General features: G+C 38.4%; 1 protein-coding gene across 2 annotated transcripts in view; it reads left to right on the top strand.

The window, feature by feature from the left end:
- The window catches only part of PUS10 (pseudouridine synthase 10), a 34,890-nt gene that overhangs the window by 7,157 nt on the left and 5,669 nt on the right, over positions 1 to 22,064 (top strand). For both annotated transcript variants that reach the window (XM_069850206.1, XM_069850205.1), the window contains exons 5-14: positions 5,626 to 5,660; positions 8,092 to 8,203; positions 9,907 to 9,968; positions 12,561 to 12,606; positions 15,140 to 15,204; positions 16,227 to 16,312; positions 18,984 to 19,109; positions 20,810 to 20,866; positions 21,798 to 21,874; positions 21,967 to 22,022. In XM_069850206.1, the coding sequence (XP_069706307.1) occupies positions 5,626 to 5,660; positions 8,092 to 8,203; positions 9,907 to 9,968; positions 12,561 to 12,606; positions 15,140 to 15,204; positions 16,227 to 16,312; positions 18,984 to 19,109; positions 20,810 to 20,866; positions 21,798 to 21,874; positions 21,967 to 22,022 (722 nt within the window). The remainder of the gene's footprint in view (positions 1 to 5,625; positions 5,661 to 8,091; positions 8,204 to 9,906; positions 9,969 to 12,560; positions 12,607 to 15,139; positions 15,205 to 16,226; positions 16,313 to 18,983; positions 19,110 to 20,809; positions 20,867 to 21,797; positions 21,875 to 21,966; positions 22,023 to 22,064) is intronic.

Raw genomic sequence — 22,064 nt, forward strand, 5'->3', positions numbered from 1 at the left:
TAGTGTTGATTTTTGCTGTTAATTCTGGCATCTTGGGCAAATGCCAGTGTAGTAGCTGCATTGTGCTAACATATGTTCTAAGTTTTCTTGAAGGTAGGATTCTCTGCTTCCCCTTTGAGATTAAGCATAGTTGACGTGTTTGCTTCAGCTGCCACCATGACTGGTAAAACGCTACCAAAACAAATTGCTTTGTGCTTTTTACGTGGGTGATCTAGTTACTCCCATTTGATTTTATGGTTATAAAAAAAAAAAAAGTCAGAAAAAGCAGTTTCAGGCTCAGTGAGTACAGGGATGCTTGTGTGTGTGCCCATGATGCTCTGTAAAACTCTAAATGTATGTCAAACCTGCTCCAGCTTTGTATCTGATGTAAGCTTTGGTGTTCAAAAAAAAAGAGAAGCCTTATTATTTTTAGGATACTATCAATCAGGTCTTTTCCTTTTTCCAGTCTACCTTTGCTAATCATTACTGAGACTTCCCATACTGTATTTATTATAGCTTCAATGAGCAAAAATAGTGATTCACAGAACCTTCTGGCTAGAGTCCCAGCTACAATTCCCAGGTTATCAAGTTCTTAATACATTTCCATTATGCATCTTTAGCTTGACAGCTATAGTTTATCTAGCTTAAGAAGAACTTCTTTTTTCATAGCATATCTATTATATATGACGGGGAGAGGGAAAGAAAAGTTCGATGCTACTGTGCTTCCTTGCCTGCCTTGTGGGTCTTTGCCAGAATGCCTCAGTAGAGGGTGTTATTGCATTGCATTTTTAGCTCAGTAATGTTCTCACACGATTCTGAACAAGCACGACAAGCATTTCTGTGTGTTTTTGCGGCAGCTGTGGCTGTAATTGGAAGCGAAAAATAATAGTTTGTTTCAGAGAGTTCCTCTTGCTGATTGAAATACTGATGATACACTGAGACTGTGTGGACTGGGAAAACTGACTTGGCAGACGCAGTTGGTGGAAACCTTTATTGCTTCATAGTAACTTTGTCTTCTACATACAATAGGTCATTGCTTTGATAAAAGGGATGAGATGTAATTTTTAACCTGTCCATCTGCTTCATTCCAAGTATCTTGTTCTTATGTTCAAACAAACAAACAATACAACAGTCCTTGGTACAAACAAAGGAATAAAAGTGGTGATGTGAGTCCAGAAATGAATAGGTGGAGTGAGTAGAAAGCTCCAAACCCCGATCTGTTCTCTTTGGAAACGGTTTTGTTTCGTCTGGGAGCATGTCTACATTAGGAAGTTCTTGCTGGCCTTTCTGTTCCATTCTTTCAGTTTTGCCAAATGCTAAACCAACTGTTTGTGTGGCTGTGCTCTTGACTGAAGGGTTGAAAATGGGTGATGGTGGAGGAAGAAGCTCTTTAAAATCATGAGGGTTTATTTACCACCTATCTGTTTATCACTTAAAAAATAATTGGTAAAAACAGTTGCTGTTTTACAGTTACAGAAGAAGCATCAAGTAATATAATATGTCAAAATATCTTGAATTGCTTTTTGTTGAAAAGAGGTCTTTTGTTAAATTCTGCTTTTAATTCTTTGAACCACACTGTACAAGAACATATGCAATTTTATCATAAAAGGACGCCCCAAAGACAACCTCCTTCTCATTGACCTTTTATATGACACACAGATTTTCTCTGGCTTCTTAACGAAGAATCAGAAACTGTCTCTTAATATTACCTTCAACTAATTTAATTACGACTGTTGTCATCCTGCCAAGTCTAAAATGTATGATAGGAGCTGAGGAAGAGTGGGACATAAAATTTACATTTGCATAGTATTTGTATCTGTAATGCAAAGAGCTATAACCTCTTTCCACAAGTAGGATATTTGATTAAAATAAATCATAAATACAGGAGTCCCAAGTTTATGTCAGGCAACTATATTAGAATATGAAGTGAGTCATGCCCTTCAAAAGGGTGACTGTTAGCTACGTTTGTGGTCTCAGTTGTGATCCATCATCCTGGTACTTGCTACAAGGACATTGATGCACATAGCATCTGTAGTCATACTCCCTGTAGGACTGTGTATACCTCATCATGGAATTCCCCATCTCGAAGCTCTTTTCTAATACAGTGAAAAAGTGCTGTGGCTGGGATTGCACATGGTATTTCAACTGTTGCCACTGTGATCCCTCAGATAGCATCAGAATAATATCCTGCAGCTTGTAATCAATATAGTGCCTGAGCTAGTGTATTTCAGAAATATATTTGCTGTTAAGCATTGCCCTGCAGGCTTGAGCTCTGTAATGAGCGTTTTTCATTTTCAAACCACTTCACAAACATAAAGTAATTATGAAGTAGATGTATCCGATCCCCTGCTTCACGTACAGCTGGGAGAGAGCAGAGCAGAGGAGTGAAGGCGTAGGAGTAAAGGGGTTTGGCTGATTTGGTTGTTGAATGTGATTTGGAATTTGGGATCTTTTGGCTTTTGTGCTCACTGTACCCTAATCTATTGTTTCCTCTAATTGAAGGGGAAAAGCAATTTCTTTAATTCTCTTTCAGTTTTGAAGTGAAGAGAGAGGAGATTAAATTTGACCTGTGGTCTCTCTATAGTTACTTACAGGCAGAAGTTTTCTTTATTTTGCGGTTGGACCCATGTAAAGCAGGGGAAAGGAGTGAGATTAGCCACTTGACTGAGTACCAGGCCTCCATGTGCTTTAAACCAAGCCTTGTGAGATTTTTTAAATTGGCGTTTGTCAAATGCAAATTTCCAGACATGGTGCTATGCTTGTCATATTCTCTAGTTCAGAATTATGTTCAAGGAATTTCAATTGGAAACTTTTTTTTTATTTATGATTTTTATCTGGGTTATTATGCAAACAAGATTACAAGATTGGTGTTTTGTGGAGCTCGCTTAGTCATACTGTCTACATATGCAGGATAATGAATCATAGTGAATTTGAGTAAACAGTATTCCATCAATACAGCTACATTTATTTTGCTCAGTAGCGTGCTGGTTTTTGTATCATGTATCTAACAAAGTTTGTGTTCTCTCTCTGCCATCCCTCTTTTCCCTTAATATTTGTGGCACTGTTTTTAGGATTTCCTCATTCTTTTACATGTACCAAGGGAAGGATAATAGACATTGTTTTGATTGAGTTCCTCTATCAGCCTGTAAAAAAAAATCTGTGTTGTAGTTCCTTCTGATATCAGTGAAAAGATGATGTCATTCTGGTTTTGCCTCTTTAAGTTCAATGCATGTTTCCAAACCTCTTCATTAGAATAATTTCCTTGACTATAGACAATAATTGTTTCAACAGGGTTTGAGTAGAGGTTGTTCTTAAAGCACCATGTATGATGAAGTAATAAGAGAAAGAATTTAAGATTCTAAAGATTCTAAAGAAAAAAATGAGAATGTTCTTGTTGCATCATTGTAGGAAGTTTTGAGGGCCATTTTTCTCTTCTTATTAATTGTTTTATCACTGATAGGCAAGCTGGGGAAATGGTAACATTGCAGAGGTCTTCTGGACACTTGTGTCCAACATCACTTTTTTTCTCCCCACTTAAGTAAAGACCTCATAGAAAGGCCATCTGGGGTCAAAGTTAAAATTCTGGTTAACTGTAATGCATTTCAGTTTAGTGAAGTATATTTCTTTATAAACGTAGAGAATGTGGAGAGTGGCAATCACTCTTGACTCATGCAGAGGCAAAATTTAAGGCCTAAAGCACTGAGAAATTACTACAATGAAGTAGTAGATCGTCTTGTAGAATCAGTATGTCAGTATAACTGAGAATGCAAAGAGATGTCCCTCTAAAACATTTCGCTTCCCAGCACAGCGTGGGAAAGATAAGGGTTTGGGAGCTTTTGGCATAAGCAGTGTTGTTTGGGAGTCTTCAGTTTCTTGATCTGTTTAGTTTTGTTCAAGTCTGTTGGTGTTGCACTGAGTAGATGGCTATTGCTCCTTTGTGTTTACTTTTGTATTTTCCTGTTGTCCTTTCGTACCACTGCTTTTGATCTTTTTTTGTAACCATTATTGATTGTTACACTGCTGAGTTCCATTTGTTGGCTGGGACACCAAAGTGATGGTTCAGGGTCTTCTTTCCTGCACAGTGTTGCATCCAAGGATCCTGCTGTATTATGTTTCTTTACATATATAAGGGTGTTAGAGGAGAGGAGTAGCATTTGAGGAAATAGTAACAGTACACAGATTAGGGACAGTCAAACATTAGGGCAGGTTGTCCAGAGAGGTGGTGCAATTTCTGTTACTTGAGGTTTTCAAGAACTCATTGGGTAAAGCCCTGAACAGCCTGGTTTGATTTCATTGCTGACCCTGGTGTAACCACAAGGTTGGATAGAGACCTCCTGAGGTCCTTGAATTATCCTGTGATCACACTTGTAAAGCAAATATTACACTACTTTGAGTAGAGCTTCCAAGAAGTATCAGGAGTAGTGGAAAGTGGTATTCACAAAGGATTGGCACAAAGCAAAAGAGGGGCAGTTGGGAAACGAAAAAGGAGAATTCAAGGTTGAATCTGCCCATGATTCTCTGATCAGATATTCCAGCCATTCTTGCTGCTAAACTGTGACACCTATGTACGCGGTGTGATTAGTAATTCTTAGCAAACTTGAGTGTTTGTACTAAAAGCTCCCTCTGATTTCTAGTATTATTCCTTCAGTTCCTCAGCTTTCACATATTCAGCCTATTTCTACTCCTAAAATAAGTGGTGTGGTTTAAATAAGGGGGCAGTCCTCAGGAAAAGAGTTCATGATTACTGTAAGAACAAGTATGTCTTTTATTTCATGTTTCTTATAATGGATGAGGACTGATTTTATTTATTTTTTAAAATTTATATGTCAAATCAGTTTTCATATACCATCCTATTAGACACTTTTTTCATTTCTCTATAGGGTAGATAATGGCTAGTTGCACTTGACTCAGGCTGTCAGAGTCTTTTTCTAGTTATAGTGTTAATAGCTAATTTCAAAGTGTGTTTAATACAGCCTGATATTTTTATAAAGCCAGATAGGATTTGAGGTGAATTCACAGAATCACTAGGTTGGAAAAGACCTCCCGGATCGTGGAGTCCAACCGTTCCTGTCAATCAGTAAACCATGTCCCTCAGAAGCACCTCATCCACCCGTCTTTTAAACATCTCCAGGGAAGGTGACTCAACCACCTCCCTGGGCAGCCTGTTTCAGTGCCCAATGACCCTTTCTGTGAAAAATTCTTTCCTGATGTCAAGCCTGAACCTCCCCTGGTGGAGCTTGAGGCCATTCCCTCTTGTCCTGTCCCCTGTCACTTGGGAGAAGAGGCCAGCTTCCTCCTCTCTACAACCTCCTTTCAGGTAGTTGTAGAGAGCAATGAGGTCTCCCCTCAGCCTCCTCTTCTCCAGGCTAAACAACCCCAGCTCTCTCAGCTGCTCCTCAGAAGACTCGTTCTCCAGAATTGCAAAGTAATGTCTTACAAATAAAACCAAACATCAATTCTATCTTTCCACCTCTAAAGCAAAAGATAAATTAAAATCCTAATGCTTCCGTTATGTCCTGAGTTTTTAAAGCATTTTTTTCTTCTGGTAGTAGTCTCTCAAATTGTTGGGAATTTTGAGCCTTAATTTCATTTGCCTTTTTCCCCCCCCCCCCACCTTCTTCCTGGGCATGGCGGGATGACCCATAGCGTGCTGCTTGGCTGCTGGTAAAACAGGAAATGGGGTGAGTAATTTGTTTTGGCAACCTTTATACTACTTCTGTTAGAGAGTTCTCCAGATTTAGAGAAAGGAGAGATACTTCTCCTATAACTTCTTTCCAGCATAGTAGAAATGAGAAACCACTTAAAGCAGTTGATCTGCTGAAACATGTTTGATAAAAGAAAATTTTAACCAAACAGTTAATGCTGTATTTTTGAGGTCAAGACAGTTGCTTTCATATGAAGGTAAAAGTTGTGGAATATGTAAACTCACTTCCTACATACTTGGCCAAGATTTTAACTTATTTTGTCCTTTCAAAAAACTAATCATAATGAAATTCATAGTTGGAATATGCTGTCATTTTATTTGAGTTTTCTTTATTTTTAATTGTCTGTAGCTTTTGCTCTATGTCAGACAAGAGCTCTTTTATAGACACTATTTGTCTATATAAATGTTGAGTAGGCAAGAAGTTGATTTTATAGTCTTGTTGTGATACTGCTGTCCAGTTTACTCGATGCTTACAAAGGATAAAGATGGCAGCTGGTTTGTTTTTCTGTTTGTTTGGTTTTACCTGATCTTACCTTAATCGGGGTTTCTTATCTCCTTTTCTCGTGGTGTGATTATAGCTAGGATGTGGTGTTTCAACTTGGAGTGCAGGCTGTCTATCCAACTGTACAGCTTTGAGTTAGCTTGGTGATCCTGAGAGATGCCGTGATGCCATTTGTAAGCCAGAATCTGTACATAGAGGGCATAATGAAATACAGATCTCTTCAGGTTTAGCTTACAATGATAGTGACTGAAGATTGTTAGTCACATAATGGTGAAAGGTCAGTAGTCTAGCAAGAAAAAGACTAGTGCAGTGAATGCAAAATAGTTTTGACTCATGCTTTTTTATACCTCACTGTTTTGAAATCAATTTATACACTTGATTCTTTGTCTACTCCAGGACACTCCCACTCTTGCCCAAATGAAAACATATTGGTGCTGTTGGAACAGATGAATTGTCTTTGTGGGCAAGAAGGAAGAAATCCACTTTTCTCAAAGTTAGTTGAGGATACTGAACTAGCCTTTGGTGGAAGCCATCTTGGTTGAAAGTACCATTTACAGATATTCATAGGAAGCAAGACTAAGAAGATGATGATTCACTTGCTACTTTGAGACTAATATAAAAACGGTTCTTTCATTAAATTGCTTGAGAGAGAATGAGACCCTGTATGACAAATATTGACCACATAGGCTACCACTGGTGGCATTTGTATAGGAGGACATGCACTTTCCTCTGTAAATTTCCGGGCAAATGGTTTGAAATCATATGCTGGCATCCTTACAGGCACCTGCTCCTTTCTCTGTCCGTAGGCAAAGACACTGGGGTCAAGGCCTGGTCTTGAACCTACAGAGGTCCTTGCCTGTCCCAGCAAGGTCAGCTGAGATTGTCATCTGGGCTTTTCCTTCAGGAGTTTGTGCCCACTAGAGTTCATGCCCTCCTTTAATTAAGAACTAGATCACTGTTATAACAATAAAAATAAGTCTAGCGATTTTTTTTTTTTTTTTTTTTAAACAAAGGATTGTTGTGCATTATCTCTTTCTCAGCTCTTCTGTATGGGCTCTGGAAACGCTTTTGCAACTTTTGATGTACCATGAAGCTATGACAAGAGTTTTCTAAGTGCATGTCCCTTTATACAGAAAAAAACAAATTCTTTTTAAATGTTAGTGGAAAGAACATTGGCAAATAGAAACAGGGCAAACCTAGATATTATCTAGGCTGGAAGCTGGACAGGAGGCTCCTTAGCCAGTAGCACAGGTGCTGCCTTGCAGGACCTGGATACTCATTTTACTTAAGCTGAACTAGATGTTGATTTACTATCAGAAGGATCCTGCCTCTATCGACACATACCTTCTGTCTTCCTTGTGTTGACATAAGTGCTTATGTGACCATGAGAGAGTTGATCATCTCGCTGATCTGGCTGAAAAACAGTAATTTTCCTGGTGGATTAGGGTTTGCTTTAAATGGGATCAGTGAACTCGTGTTACAGCGCTGTGTAGCGTCAGCATGCAAGTGCTGGCAGGAATGCATGGCCAGAGGCAGGGAGGAGGCAACACAGACCTAAGTTGGCTTGAGCTGACTATAGCTCAAGTAGCTACACCTTTAGCTACTCCTTGCCAAACTCTTGTGTTTATTGGGAAGCACCTTACTTGGAATCCTGGTCTAGGCTTAGTGTTTCCTCCATACTTTGATAATTCAGCCCAAAGAGTCAGTGCTGTTATAAGAGGTTTTGGAAAAGCCTTTCATTCTTTCATGCCATGGTCTGTGAGCTTAGTACTTTTGTCCTTTTTGAATCATGCATTGCTTGTTTGCCAGGGGCTAGTTACTTGAGTTTGTCTGGAAATATTATGTCATGCATCTATCTTTGACAGACTCCTGTGCAAGTTATCATTTCTTTGTGTATGTGATTCAGAAAACTGGGCCTTTCCTTGGCAAAGGATGATATTATTCAGCTGAAAGAAGCTTATAAGTGGATTATTCATCCCCAATTATCCGAAGAATTGGGTGTTCCTGCTGATGGAAAGGTATCATATAAATAAGAACATGCTTGTTTTTCTCTCTGTTTTTTTTCTTTTTTTATATGTGTTTGTGTGGATAGATATTTGTACACTTGCATGCGTGTGTGTGTGTGTATATATATATGTGACAGAGGAAATAAAAATATATACCTTTTTCACTCATTAACAGGTAAAAAAGTTGCATTTCTCTTATTCACTGTAGGGGGAAAAACAGGGGAAGTTCTTTTAACCAGAGATCTCCAAGTCTCAATACTGAGGGGTACAATCTTCATTTTTGTACACATAGATCATTGCTTCTTCTGAAACCATTGTAGTCTTTTGCTAAATCTCTTACTCTTGTGCTGCCATCCTCTTTTTATCAATGAGACTTTTTCAGTTTTCTCATTCTCCAGGATCTCTGTTTTGCAGAGACTAAGGAATGCTTATACGTTCCTTCTTTGCTGCCAACACTGTAACTGCTCTGTGAGATAAATTGTTCAGGTTGTTAGTATGTTAAATTCTATGGATAAAATATATTTCTGAAACACACTGAAAGAAGAAAGATTTGTTGTTATTCACTTTAATGAATGCTAGAGATGGGCATGTTGGAGCCTGCAATACCTGTAAGTAGGCAATAGAAATGTTTTCTCAAACCCTGCTTTCAACTTTCAGATTCTAACATTCCTAAAATGCATTGACTGAACATGACCTTCAGATGTTGCCAGGCAAATTCAGAAACACCATCATCTTGAATGTAAAATCTCTGTAAACATGGCTACAATCTCTGCTGAGGACTAAGCAATCTGCAGTTTTTACTAGCAAACAGCAATAGGACTAACCAGCAGGACTGGACTCACTCAGTCTGTACATTGGTTTGTACAGCTGCCATAATAATTAACAGACTGTCTCTTCCCAGGGGTGCTAATTGAAAACATCCCTTTTTTCTTAATGAACAAAGAAACTCTCAGTTGTCATGAAGGTGATCCAAGAAGAAACAAACGTCTCTATATGCCAAGTTAGGAAAAGCTCTACGACGCTTAGACACTGAGCCACTCCAGACATCATTGTACCATGAAAGTTACTTGTCTAGTGCTCTTTATCTACAAGGGACTTGAATATTAGCCAATCTTTTCAATAGCCCTCTTGAGGTATTCTGGTATCTGAATAACAGAAGTAATGACTGTTGTTTGCCCAAGGCCAAAGAGGGAATTGGGGGTAGAATTGAGATTACACTGGAGTTTCTGGTCTAGCTGTCAGTCCACTAGGACATGTTGCCTTTCTTTGCCCCAAGGCCATCCAGTCGTTGCAAATGAAGCCCCTGACAAAATTGTACAATGGTGACTACTGCAGGGTTTTTACCTTGATTCCATGCTATGCACTGCTCTCCCAGAAGGTTTGTTAAGTTTAGTGACCGTAATAGGCTTTGAGCATTAACTGTCCCTAACTCAGTTCCCCCTGTGCAGAATGAGGCTGGTATGAGTGACCTACACATTGTAGATGGTTTTGAAGTGCTCTGAGATCATCTTTGGTTACCTCAGAAATGCAAATGCTATTATGGCACATGTTTGAATGTCTTTAGATGATTTGTAGAATAAATGGGTTACTTTCTCTTTTATCTATCTTTTTATAGTTTTCCTAATGTTACAGTAAGGATGCCTGAGAATATCTTCCCTGTTTGTTTAAAAAACTACTGCTTTTTTTCCCCCCTTTTTTTTTTTTTTTAAATTTAGAGTTTGTTTGAAGTTAGCGTGGTCTTTGCTCACCCAGAAACAGAGGAGGAGTGCCGTTTCCTGTAAGTTTTTATATAAATAACAAAAGATCTTTATCTAAATATTGCACAACATTGTTGGTTTGGATTTGCTACATATGAGAATATGCAGTGTTTATAAACTCGAATGGGGCCTGCATCTAGACTTCCTCATATTCAGATAGAGTTGCAGAGCTTAAAGTTACGCCATCGCTGTCTGGTTAATTCTGTGCTTTAAAGCCAGTAAACAAAATTTTGATTTGAACTGGAAGGAGAATGTTCAGATAAATTGTTCGATTTCAGCTCTTTTTAAAATCTCTCCCACTTTAATGTAGCCATGTGATTTTAAAAAATTAAACTCAAACCATATAGTTGGGGTGAGGTAATCTTTTGACGTTGCGTTTATTTTTTTCTGGTTTTGTAGGAGATGTGTATAAGAGAGAAGGCCTAGAAGTGAATTAATCCTACATAGCTGGTTAGTTAAAAGAAAGAGAAATACCTTGGCCACTATACATAGTTCTTTGGTGTGGACCAATAGAACGTCTGCTATACACAAAGAAGCAAAATATTTCTGTGAATTTAGCTGCCATTTAAACTGATTTCTCAAAATCTACCAGTAGTATATTCTGGATAATTGGGTTTGCTCTTCCTGTTTGCTGATGCTTCCTGGAAAACTTAAGTTTCACTCAGTTTCATCACTTGTGCTCCTACTTCAAGTTATCTTGAAATCTTAGCATAGAAAGAGGCTTGACAGAATTTCCGACTTCCCTGTTGCATAGTGACTTCATCTCTTGAGACCAGATATTTCTGTTGCAGCCTTTATATATTTCCCTGATTTTACTCCTCCTTGTGGTTTGTGATCTTTGTTTGAATGCCCAGAATTCCACCTTCTTGATTTTCAGCAACTGCCTCCTTCATATGTCTTGAAGGATGATGTGAGGAGTGCAGGAATGCATGCTTGATGACATACCTGGTATTGGGAAGAATTGCTTCCCAGCATCTGCTGAACTTCTTTCCTGTCCAGCTTCTTCAAGACTGGGCAAAAAGTGGAGAAGGTAGTAGGACCAAACTACAATTGTAAATAATAGTACCTGCAATCCTGTAAAAATCTCAGAAGTTTCTGCATCCTGCACCCTTTTATTCTTATTTATTCAATTTTACTTGATTGGTTTACATTTCCTGTAGTGCTCTTCCTTCCTTTGAAACTTGGCAGCTCTTATTTTCAACTCAGCCTTCCATCTTTCTTGTGAGCTTTCAAAACTGTTGATGCCAAGTATGTTATCATGCCAATGCTAGTGCTCGAAGCAGAATAGCTGTAGAGGTGAAAGCTGTAAAGAAGTTCCATTCCACATTCCAGCTACTCAGGTTTATTTCATGTGACTTGACAATATGCCTTTATTTGCCTTCTCTTTGTAGCATACTTAAACAGCAATTAAGGTTTTAGACATTTTTCTGAAGTGACAGCATATTACCTAATTTAATTACATGGTGGTTTCTCAGGTGTAAAGGCATTCTGCATCTGTGAATAGCTGGCTCTGGGCATATTCTGAGGCAATGCTTTGGTTTCGATGTAAATACAGGAAATTTCACAGTTGTCACAGATTTAGTAATGACAATCATGCATTTGTGGAAGCAAAGTAGGACCTCATCTCAACCTGGAAAGGTCCTCCAGGTATGCTTTTGGGTGGGATCTCCAGGTACAGCATCTGCAATTTCCTGTGTCTCAAGCTGTTTTTACACAATGATGTGTAGGTAAATGTACTAAAATGATCTTTGGTTTGACACAGAATATTGAATTGGCTCTTGTTAGTTTACTTTTGGAGGTGTATGTTTAAAAGTTTAACTTCTGCAATAGGGAATTTGTGATGCTTTATACCACAAGCTGGCCAGACAAGCTGCTTGTATAGAAACAGCAAGAGGTCAGACCTGCTTCCTTATAGTCTAGAGTAGTCATAAAGGTGTTGAAAAGCACCAGCATAGAATGATAAATTATATTGTAGGCTAGAAATCATCTCTAACTGCATACATAGAAATTCTCAAATAGGAACAGCAACTTCCTCTAGAGTACTCAGAAAAACTGTTTCACTGGCTTGGCTTTCACTTTCATGAGACAACCAATAGTTTCCTTTTGAAGAGACAAAACACAAATGGTATCGAAAACCTGGGGTTACTTTTTCTGTAGCAAACTGAATTTTCCTATGCAGAAGCAACAATTTGAATCTCTAGTTTGCAAGTGCATTGTCTGAGAACAGCAAGTATAGATTTAAAAATGTCAGCAAATCTTGCATGGAACTTAAACGTTAATCATTACTTTTATTGAGAAGGTTTGGAATGGACTGAAAGCTACACTTCTTGTGTGCTTTTCCATCCTGTCTCAAAGCTGAGACACATTTGAGTAGGTTAGAGCAAAAGAGGCTTACACAGCTTTGTCCATGATTTATCTCTAGATCAGGCAGTGCACACCTTCTGCCTTTTGTGGTTTAGGATAAAGTTAATTTTCAAATCTGGCTTGTGCTAAGCTGTTTAAATGAGATACTAGGCATACTGGTACAAAGAACATGTACGTGCTATGCTTGTAAGTCTGTCTGTTTATCTCTTTCTGTAAAAGTAGCAGCTAATTTTCATTTCTGTATTTAGAGCCACAGCCTGCCCAGACTGTTTCAAACCAGCGAAGAACAAACAGGTAGGATCTCATCACAGCTGTATTTCTTTTCTGACATTCAAAATTTCCCAGCAGTAACTTCAATTAAGAACTTATCTGAGTATTCAGTTGGTGTTTAATGTCTTATTTTCCTTCATCAAAAATCTCTCTAGTTTTCAGTTGTCTGAAGATAAAGTTGTCTCCTTTATTCATTTAACATTTCTCTGCTTAGAAAAACTAAGGTCTCAGTGCTTTTCTTTAGGTCGTTCATTTTCCAGAATGTCATAATTCTAGGAATGTTCTCTGTAAATACTTCCCTTAAGATAGGAATTTGATTGTCATGCTTTAACAGTAGCATAAAAGATGATTCTCAAGTTCTCTGTGGGTGAAACAGTTCAGATAAGTCACATTGTGAAGATGAGACTCTGCAGCCATAAGAGAAATGATCACACTGCAGTTTTCATGTACTCTGATCTGAATGAAAGACACAATACATGCAGGATGGTTTTATCCTGTCTGCCTTTGGAGCAGGGGAGGAAAGAAAAGGGACCTTACCACTTGTTGCAGGCCCTGAGCATACACACAGTCATTGATGGGAAAGAGGACATGTAAGAATAAAAAAACAGTTGGAGAGAAACTGATATAAGTAGGACAGTGGGTGTGATCAGAAGGCGAACAAGTAACTTCTATCAGAAGCCTATGCAAGGCCTTTTATTCTTTCTGGTGAAGAGTCTACCGACATTTGGCAGAGGCAGTCTGACCCAGGAATTCTGCCTACTCTACTCCACCTGACCAATAAATGCAAGTCTTTTTAGAAGGATTGTATTGTTATAACTCACTGCTTGCTGCATTGCTTTCCTTTAAAAGGGGGGAAATCCCCCATAAGGAGTTAAGCCAGCAGGGCCTGGCTGTTAAAACCACACAGGCAACAAAATGTAGGGGAATCTAAAGGAAAAAAGTGACTGAAGAGCTGTCAGAGGTTCATCCATATAAAGAAGCTGTGCTTGAAGCTAGCTTCAAGGGCTGTGTTAATCAGAGAAGTAGTATAAAAGCTAGGTTCTGAGTGAAAATTTGTGTCATCTACTGTAGATCCTTATTTAAACTTGCTGCTAGTGTAAAGGTTTTCCAGCTCATCTGTTCTGTGAGGAAGGGAAGTGCTATTATCTCTGGTTTATGCTTAGAAAGAGAAAGAGCAGCATTCCTGAAGGCATCCATGGACTTTGTGTTAGAGCAAATTGTCCCAGTGACCTACTATTTTTCACTGTTTTTTCCAAATCCCCAATCTAGTTTGCAAAAAAGACATCATTAAATTGGAAATCCAGCAGATGGCCGCCAAGACAGTCGGGGGGCTGGAGCACATGCTGTAGGAGGAGAGTCTGAGGAACCTGGGCATATTCAGGCTGGAGACGAGGAGGCTTGGGAGGGCCCAACTGAATCTCCCCTGAGTACCAGGCAGAGAGGTTATTGAGAACAGGGAGACAGGCTGTTTGTTACAGTGCATGGAGGAAAGATGAGAGACTGTGGATGTTAAGTTGAAATGAGAGGTGCAGAGTAGATAGAAGAAAAAACTTTTTACTGTGAGGACAGTTGGCAGCAGAGCAGGCTATGGAGAGAGGACATGCAGGCTCCATTCTTGGAGACCCCAAACAACATGTTTTGATCTTTTAGCTGACCATGCTTTGATTAAGAGGTTTGTTTAGAGACCTTCTACTGTTTCCAGCCTCAGGGGATTGTTAAGACACTTGTTTCTCCTTTGCTAGGAACCTAAATTCTGTGTTTTGTGCCTCAGCGTCACTTCAGTTACCAACAGCAGCACGTGGCTGTGCTTGGAGGATAGTAGTCATGGCTTCTGCTGCTATGGTACTATTATTACTGATCTTCACCCTTGTGAATTGATGCAGCTTATGGGTCTGAAGTTGCCTGCCTTCAACAGCCCTATCATTCAGAGCCCTTACTTCTGAATATGAATGAACTTCTGAACTTCATAAACAGACACCAACTCAACAGTCTTATTTTCAGAACTACCTGCCTGTTGTCACTGAGATAAAAGCTGGGGTTTAGGTATACTTAACTCTTGAAAATGGGGAAGCTGCTTTAGGTTTCTGATCATGGATTTAGGATTCTGTTTTTAATCTATTTTACAAATTTGGAATTGAGCTCCCAGGTGCTACTTTTTTTGCTGTTACTTTTGCACACTTTTATGTATCATCTGAAATAAGATAAGCTTAGCATTTCTTTTGGCTATCCAAAGGGCAGTCTTAGTAGTTGTGTATTGTGAGGAGCTGAAGTAAGTTCATTTGGAAGCATTGTTGTGTAGCTTTCATGCTGTAGGAAAGTAACTTGAATATATTTTGGCAGAACTACCTGTTGGTATTTGTTGCCTTCTTAAAGTTAGTATTAAGATCAGATCTTGCTGATATAGAGTTGCTTTTAGGTATGAGAAAACACAAAACACAAGTGACAAAACTATATTGTGAGAAACGTATGGTGTGGATGTTATAGGGTTTTTTACTTTCTTACGCATATCCTTTCTTAGCTTCTCTTCTTGACTCATTTTTTTTATTTCACTCTGCAGTCTGTTTTCACTAGAATGGCAGTTATAAAAGCTCTGGAGAAGATAAAAGAAGAGGATTTTCTCAAGTAAGTATATACTGAAAATAGTTCTTAGTATTGTGCTTTTGTATAGAGTTAGGATGGAGAGGAAAGTATTAGGTGGGTAAGTAGCAGTTGTTTAAATTCTGCTAGTTTACTGCTTAAAATGTGTTGTGTTTTCTATTCTTCTGGTAAAAAAAAACGTCATTGCAGGTCTTTTATTTAAAGAGTAATCTTAAAATGCTTGAATTAGCCACAGAGGATGGAAAACTGGACATGTCACAAGTTATGGTCTTTTTCACTTTTCTTGCTTTGTTGGCTGATTATCTCAGGAGCAGCACGGGGGAGAAACTGGGTCAGAGCTGCAGTTCTGCTTTATGCTTTCAGCAGTCCGTCTCTGCAGATCTCTGAGTTTGCATGGGATTTAGAATGGTTAGAAGTGAAAACCATTGTACTATTGTAATTTACATTAAAAATCTTTGTTTGTCCCCAAAACCACAGAATATGTTTAGAAATCATGGAACTTCCTTCTGTATTTTGAACCTTAGAGTTTCTAAGGCAAACTTCTCTTTATAAGAAAGATCTTTTCCCCTATTTCCAAAATGTTAGGAGCTGAATTTTAAGAAAACACCAAGTGCTATAATACAGTAAAAATCACCAGCAGTGGGAAGACATCAACAAATGCTTTCTCTGTAGTTCTCTTCATTTAAGCGCGTTAAGTCTTCCCAGCTCTTTTCTTTGATTCCCAGCAAAAATTTAGTAACAGATCCTGAAGCAGGTTTTTATGCAGTATTTCATTTCATTATTGCGATGGCTATGATTTGGCACATCTTATTAGCATACTTTGGAGTATTATACTTCAATAGTGTTTGATGACAGATTGACAAAAGTGCTTGCAATGCAATGCTCTTAGTTTTCTTAATGTTCTTCCATTTCTTGGTGTTCCAGCTTTTTATGTGAATACTGAGTTTAAACTATAGTTTTGTAACGTCTTTCATGCTATTATTGTTATGCTGATGCTCCATCGCTTTGTGGTATTACTAGTATTTTTTTAATCTTTTTTTATACAGGCATTTTCCATGTCCCCCAAGTTCACCAAAGAACCTCTGTGTTGCTCTGGATATTCAGTGCAATAATGGTGCAATTTTTGTGGCTGGTAAAGTGATCCATTTATTTGCTGCTGTGTTGTCTTAAACATAACTTTGTAATGCTGCCGCAAGACCCAAAATATTCTTGCTATTTGTTGATTTGTCTAAGAGTAGGTTTAGTTTGCCTGCCTTCACTGAAGATGTGATTTTGTTAAAAGTTAGAAATTGCAGATCAACATGCTAAAATCAAAATCTATTTGCCTGCGCTTACATTTTGAATTAAACTTTGAGATAGCGTCTGGCAGAACGTGGTTGAAGAGGAGTAGGAGCTGTATCAGGGCCAAGGTCAGGTTCCCATGGTAGGAGCTGCAGGAGGCATGCATGCCACTTAAGCTGCTCCCAGTGTGCACACAACTCCCTTCTGGATACTTAGGAAGATCCTGCTTTTCCTTCCCATTGTTTTGCTTTGAGAGACCCAAGAATTCTCTCTTCTAGACACAGCATGGGATGATGTGAAGATTTAAAACAACTCTTTTTGCCCCAGCTCATTAAAGGGGCTTATCCAGAAGCACTGTATGAAATGAAGAATTTTGCCCTGTTGTCAAAGCTTGCTCCCTCCTTCGGAAACCCTTTATCCCTGCAAATCTTGCAGTTGTAATATGTTGCCTCATAATAAGCACGTGGTTTTGGAGAGGCTCTTGCCCACTAAATAAGCTCCCAGCAGTGCTGTTCACTTGCTTAAATTTTGGTTTGGATTCAGAGGCTTTCATCATCTGAATTTATCTTCACATTATTCCACCTAAAGCTGCCAACCTTAATGGGATTAATAAAGGTTACATTTTGGAAAGCTTAGCTCTTTCCAGTTCCCCTCCACACCAGGGTAGCATCTGAAATAATTGGTTGGGACAAGTAATGCAACAATGCTTCGTGTCCCTGACTTGAGATGACTCAACATTTTTATCACATACCTGTGAGACTATCTGCATTTTCCCGTCCTGTGTATTAACAACCACTTATTTAAATATATGCAAACAGATTATTTAAAAAAAAAAACAAACAAACCCCAAAAAACCACCCAAAACACCTCTGCAATTTAAAATGAGCATATTATGTTTAAAAGGATGGTGCAAATCCTGAATAAAGGAAAACGTAAAATGAAAAGCAAACATGCAAAAGTGAACGTTCTCATAACAGGCTAGTTGATGGTTCTATACATACCTGTTTCTTATTTTTAATTACTGATGAGAGAGATAGATATACATCTTCATTAATCCATGATATCCAGCTTTATTTTAGGTTGCTTTGCTGGATGGTTTTATCTGTATGGGGGCGGGGTTAGCTTTCTGCATGTGATATAATACTAGTTTTGTGGTTTATAATTTATAGCTTGCTCCAACCAGGGGAAAAAAAAAAACCACCAAAAACCCCAAAAAACAGTCAGGGTGTTGTCTTTAATTTTTGTAGAATTAATTCTGGAATAGAATATATTGAGTACAGTGCAGTTATTTTGCTTTTATTAAATGAGATGGGATCTTAATTTGTAAGCAGAGTTTCAGAGTTGCTGTTGCCCTCTTGACCTTATCTTTGGTAATAAGTGATTGCTTTCCCCTCCAACTTTTTTTAAGGGTTCAGGAGAAGCTGTCAAACAGAGAAACACCTTCTGGTTTCTTTAACCTACTCCAGATAAAAACCTAAAATTATTAAGTGGGAAATTGAGAGAAAAATAATATTATTTTTGTTTTTGCATTTTATGGAAGGAGAATTTAGCAGTGTGAAGATGACTTCTGAGTGATCAGTCATAGTGCATAGTGCATAGATATAATATGCATAGCTACTTTGAACTCCTTTTTCCTTTTCTACATGCAAAGTTTCAAACTGAAACTTGTCTTTGCAGGGGGGTTACTTATTGTTCTTTACGAATGACTTCCTTGTTTTTATGCATATTTGCACTTCTTATAAAACCTGTCAATAAGAAAACTCGTCTTGCTCATCTTAGTCCTTGTCCTTTGGTTGTAGCCATCCTCGTGCCACAGGAGGTGGCATGCTGGGGTGACACAGTACGAGGTTATGACTGGAATCAGTCAGAGGATGGCAACCTCTTTACATGGCAACTTTTTGAGGTTCTTGAAATTTGTACTAGTTTATTATTGAGACTTTTGCTTGCATGGTTTTCCTTGTAATGAGCCACAGCATTTTAGTTTTGGTTTCTATCATTAAGCTTTCAGACAGTGGCAGAACTTGGATTGAAACCTGAACTCCTTGTTCCAGGGGAGTGTGGGAACTTCTTCACTAGGGCATGTACGAGTTGGTGGACAGGCATATGCAGAGCCCTAGCTTGGTATATGGGAGGCTGGTTCGAGACCATGCTCTGATTACAAAACAATTGTTTCCATTTAGAATTAAGCTGACTCACCAGGCACTTGAATCTCTGGGTTTTATTCCCAATTGTGCCAGACTATATCCTATTTTGTTTCTGTGGTTATACCTGAAGCTATGACTGCAGCAATAGGCTCTCCAAGTCTAGCTTTAAGCTGGCCATCTTGGCTACTGAAACTCTCGTTGGTGCAGCAGGATGTGTTTCATACTGTTGCTGTAATGCTCTTGCCATGAAACAAGTTTAAGCCTGTAAATTCATTTTTACAAGGCTCTAATAAGAGTTAAATGTGTTGTGCATTGCAGTGTTGAAGCTTTTGTCCATTGCTTTAGAATGATTGCAGGTAACGTAGTTGCATTTTACAGGAAGATATAATAAATATTCAAGGAATTTACCTCAAACTCCCTGGATTATTGATGGGGAGAGGAAGCTGGAATCTTCAGTTGAAGAGCTGATATCAGAGCATCTAATGGCAGAATTCAAAGCAGATAGTAAGTATCTAGGAGATTTTACCATATGTATTTTTCATCATTACTATTGTTTCTTAGAAGCTACTCAGTTAACACAAGTGTCTAAGGGGAAAAAAAAGCCTATTTCTTTATCACTCTCTTATCCTGCCAGGTCAAAGCTTGTAAATGTTTTTTAGTTATGATCTGTGAGTAATTAGACAAATGCTTTGTTTTATGCAGTGTCTTTTATCCTACTAAAATATCTCCTCCATTGATTTGATGATTCAAATATTATGGTTTTATGTGGTAGTATTTTTGCCTAGCCATACTTCTTAATGACTGGTAATTCATAAAACAACTTGTAACAAGAAGATTTTTGCCATCAGCGTTGCATAATATCTGCCTAGCCTTTGACCCATTCATGTTTTTTACCTTGATTAATTTATATTCTCCAGTGCACAGAGTTCCACAAGGTAAATGCTTATCCAGAGGTCATCCAGGTGAAATAATGCTTATCATTTGTCATCCACTAGACTTGTGATTAGAGATGTAGAAGGCCCAAGGAAAAATCATTTTAAATATTAGTTTGGAAAAAAATAGCTACTTTCCCCTCCTTTCCTCCAAGTAGGTGTGTTGGAGCACTAGGAAAATCCTCAACCTGTGTCTTTAGGTCAGGTGCTATGTAACACCTGATTTCAGCCTGCAGAATTACTACAGGTGGCCACCAGCGGTGCATGTGCAGTAATGTTGAGAAACGATATAAACAAATAGAATGACCGTTGCCTGTGGGTGAAGGGAGGTGATCATTCCCTTTTACCCAGCACACTGGGTCCAGTTTTGGGCTCCCCAGTACAAGAAAGATGTGGACATTCCAGATTAAGTCCAGCAAAGGACTATGAAGATGATTAAGGGTCTGGAGTGTTCCCAACTAAAAATAAAATTTGATAGTATGACCAAAATACACCTTGGAGGATGGATATGTAGTTGCCACAATATGACCAGGGAAATGAGAGATAATAAAAACTGAGGATGTCCTTACCTGCTCTGTATGTTCCCTATGGAGGAAGACTTTTTGAAACCATCAGTTTTTCAGCGATGCTTTGGAATAGAGCTGCTCTAGTGCAGGCTTTAGTCTCCCATTCCTCCTTCATGCAAAGCTTAAAGGTGGAAGGGGTATGATGAGGGAAACTAAATACCCAACAGTACATTTTGGTAGCTTGAAGGATGAAAAAAAACAAAGGCACAGGGGTTACTTTTCAGTTTGGACTTGAATGTTTTTCCTTTTTGGTCCAGGTGTGTGTGTGTGACTAGCAAGAGATTTCTCTGAAATGTTTGGAAATCGCTGGGTGTATTTAGGATAAAAAATTGTGTTTTGGAGGAGGACAGCTCAGTTTGGTTTTATTCATAAACTCGAATTAGCTGTGTAAGAAATGAACAAAATTAATTAGTAAGTGGAATTGCTTTAAGGATGGTACTGTGCTTTTTGATCATTTTCAGGGCTATAATGGTCTCATTCAAGCCAAAGAATTAGGAATGCTCTTCAAGAAACTTGTGAACCTGATGTCATAAACAATAACTATCCCAGATTTACTTAATGCAGTGCAGGTTTCATTTTTTAAAGATAACTCTTTGAAGTATATTTACAAATAAGTTTAGAAAGAAAATATTCCACCTTTATAAGCTGTAGAAAGTATTGAAAGTGTAAAATAAAGTCTTACTTCCCTTGTTCAAATCTGTTATAGGCTTTAATTTTTCTTCCTCTGGAAGAGAAGATGTGGATGTAAGAACACTAGGCAATGGTAAGGCTTGGAACATGTCTTCTGAGACACAGGCAAACAAAATGGTTAACTGAAGCTACCCAAACAGGTCTAGGTGAACGATAAGTGCCTAAGTGTTTAGCGAGGCATGCTTTGAAATTTTATCTCTGAAACATTTTAGTGATATTTATGTATTTTTATCCCAAAGACTGAACAGTTTTGTAAAACAAACAGAAAGAGGAGCCCTTTTCTAGTGTCCCTGGCCGCACAAATGCATGGAAATGCATAGCTTGTTAGGGCTATTTTATTTTACACACTTCCTATTTTTAAACCATTTATGTCAGACTGATTCTTATCTTTTCTTTTGGGTCCTTCTACTTTGGCTCACTCACATTAGGGATTGAGCCTTATTTTCTTTTTGAACTTGACTCCATTTATAAAGGTTGGTTGCTTTCCAATATGTCAAAGCTACTAGTGCCAAAGGAGGAGGGGGAAGAAAAAGTAAAAATTAACAATGATGTGTTCCAGTTGCTGTCTGATTTGTAGTGTAGTTCTTGGCACTGCTTGTACTGGGGATCATCCCTGGCCCTGAGCACAGAAAGTGCAGCTATTGCAACAGATGTTTAGCTGAGGGAGCGGGATTTAACATCGTCTTGCACCTGGGCATTGCTGTAGGTGACAGAAAATAAGCTAATTAACTTTTTTTCTTATTTTATTTTTTAATTAGCACAGACTTGTACAAGATGTCTTCAGGGAAGTTGTAATTTGCACTTATTGCTGATACTGGGGTTTAGTAGCCAAAAATGTCCCTTGTTTCTTTCCTTCCATCTGATGATGCATCCCTAAGCCCGCAAGTCCTATCCCTGTTTGCATAACAGCTGACAATCTTCACACCTTTCCACCTTACTGCATAAATCCAAATGTTAATTTAGAACAACATGTTTTTATGTTTTATGACTGTGCATGTTGCCAGGAAGGCCCTTTGCAATTGAGCTTGTGAATCCTCGTAGAATACATTTTACTGCTGAGGAAATGAAGGGACTTCAGCAGGTAAATCATTTCCACCTCATGGAACTCATAAAGCATGTGTTTCTTCTCTAACGGAGCAATTTTGCTAACTGATTCTTTTTTAAATATCACAGACAATTAATAACTCTTCAGACAAAATACAGGTTCGAGATTTACAGCTTGTCACGAGGTCAGTATTTATCATTGCTGGCAAAGGATTTCAAAGCAATGC

Source organism: Phaenicophaeus curvirostris, chromosome 2 (genome assembly GCF_032191515.1).
Source record: "Phaenicophaeus curvirostris isolate KB17595 chromosome 2, BPBGC_Pcur_1.0, whole genome shotgun sequence".
Lineage (NCBI taxonomy): Eukaryota > Metazoa > Chordata > Aves > Cuculiformes > Cuculidae > Phaenicophaeus > Phaenicophaeus curvirostris.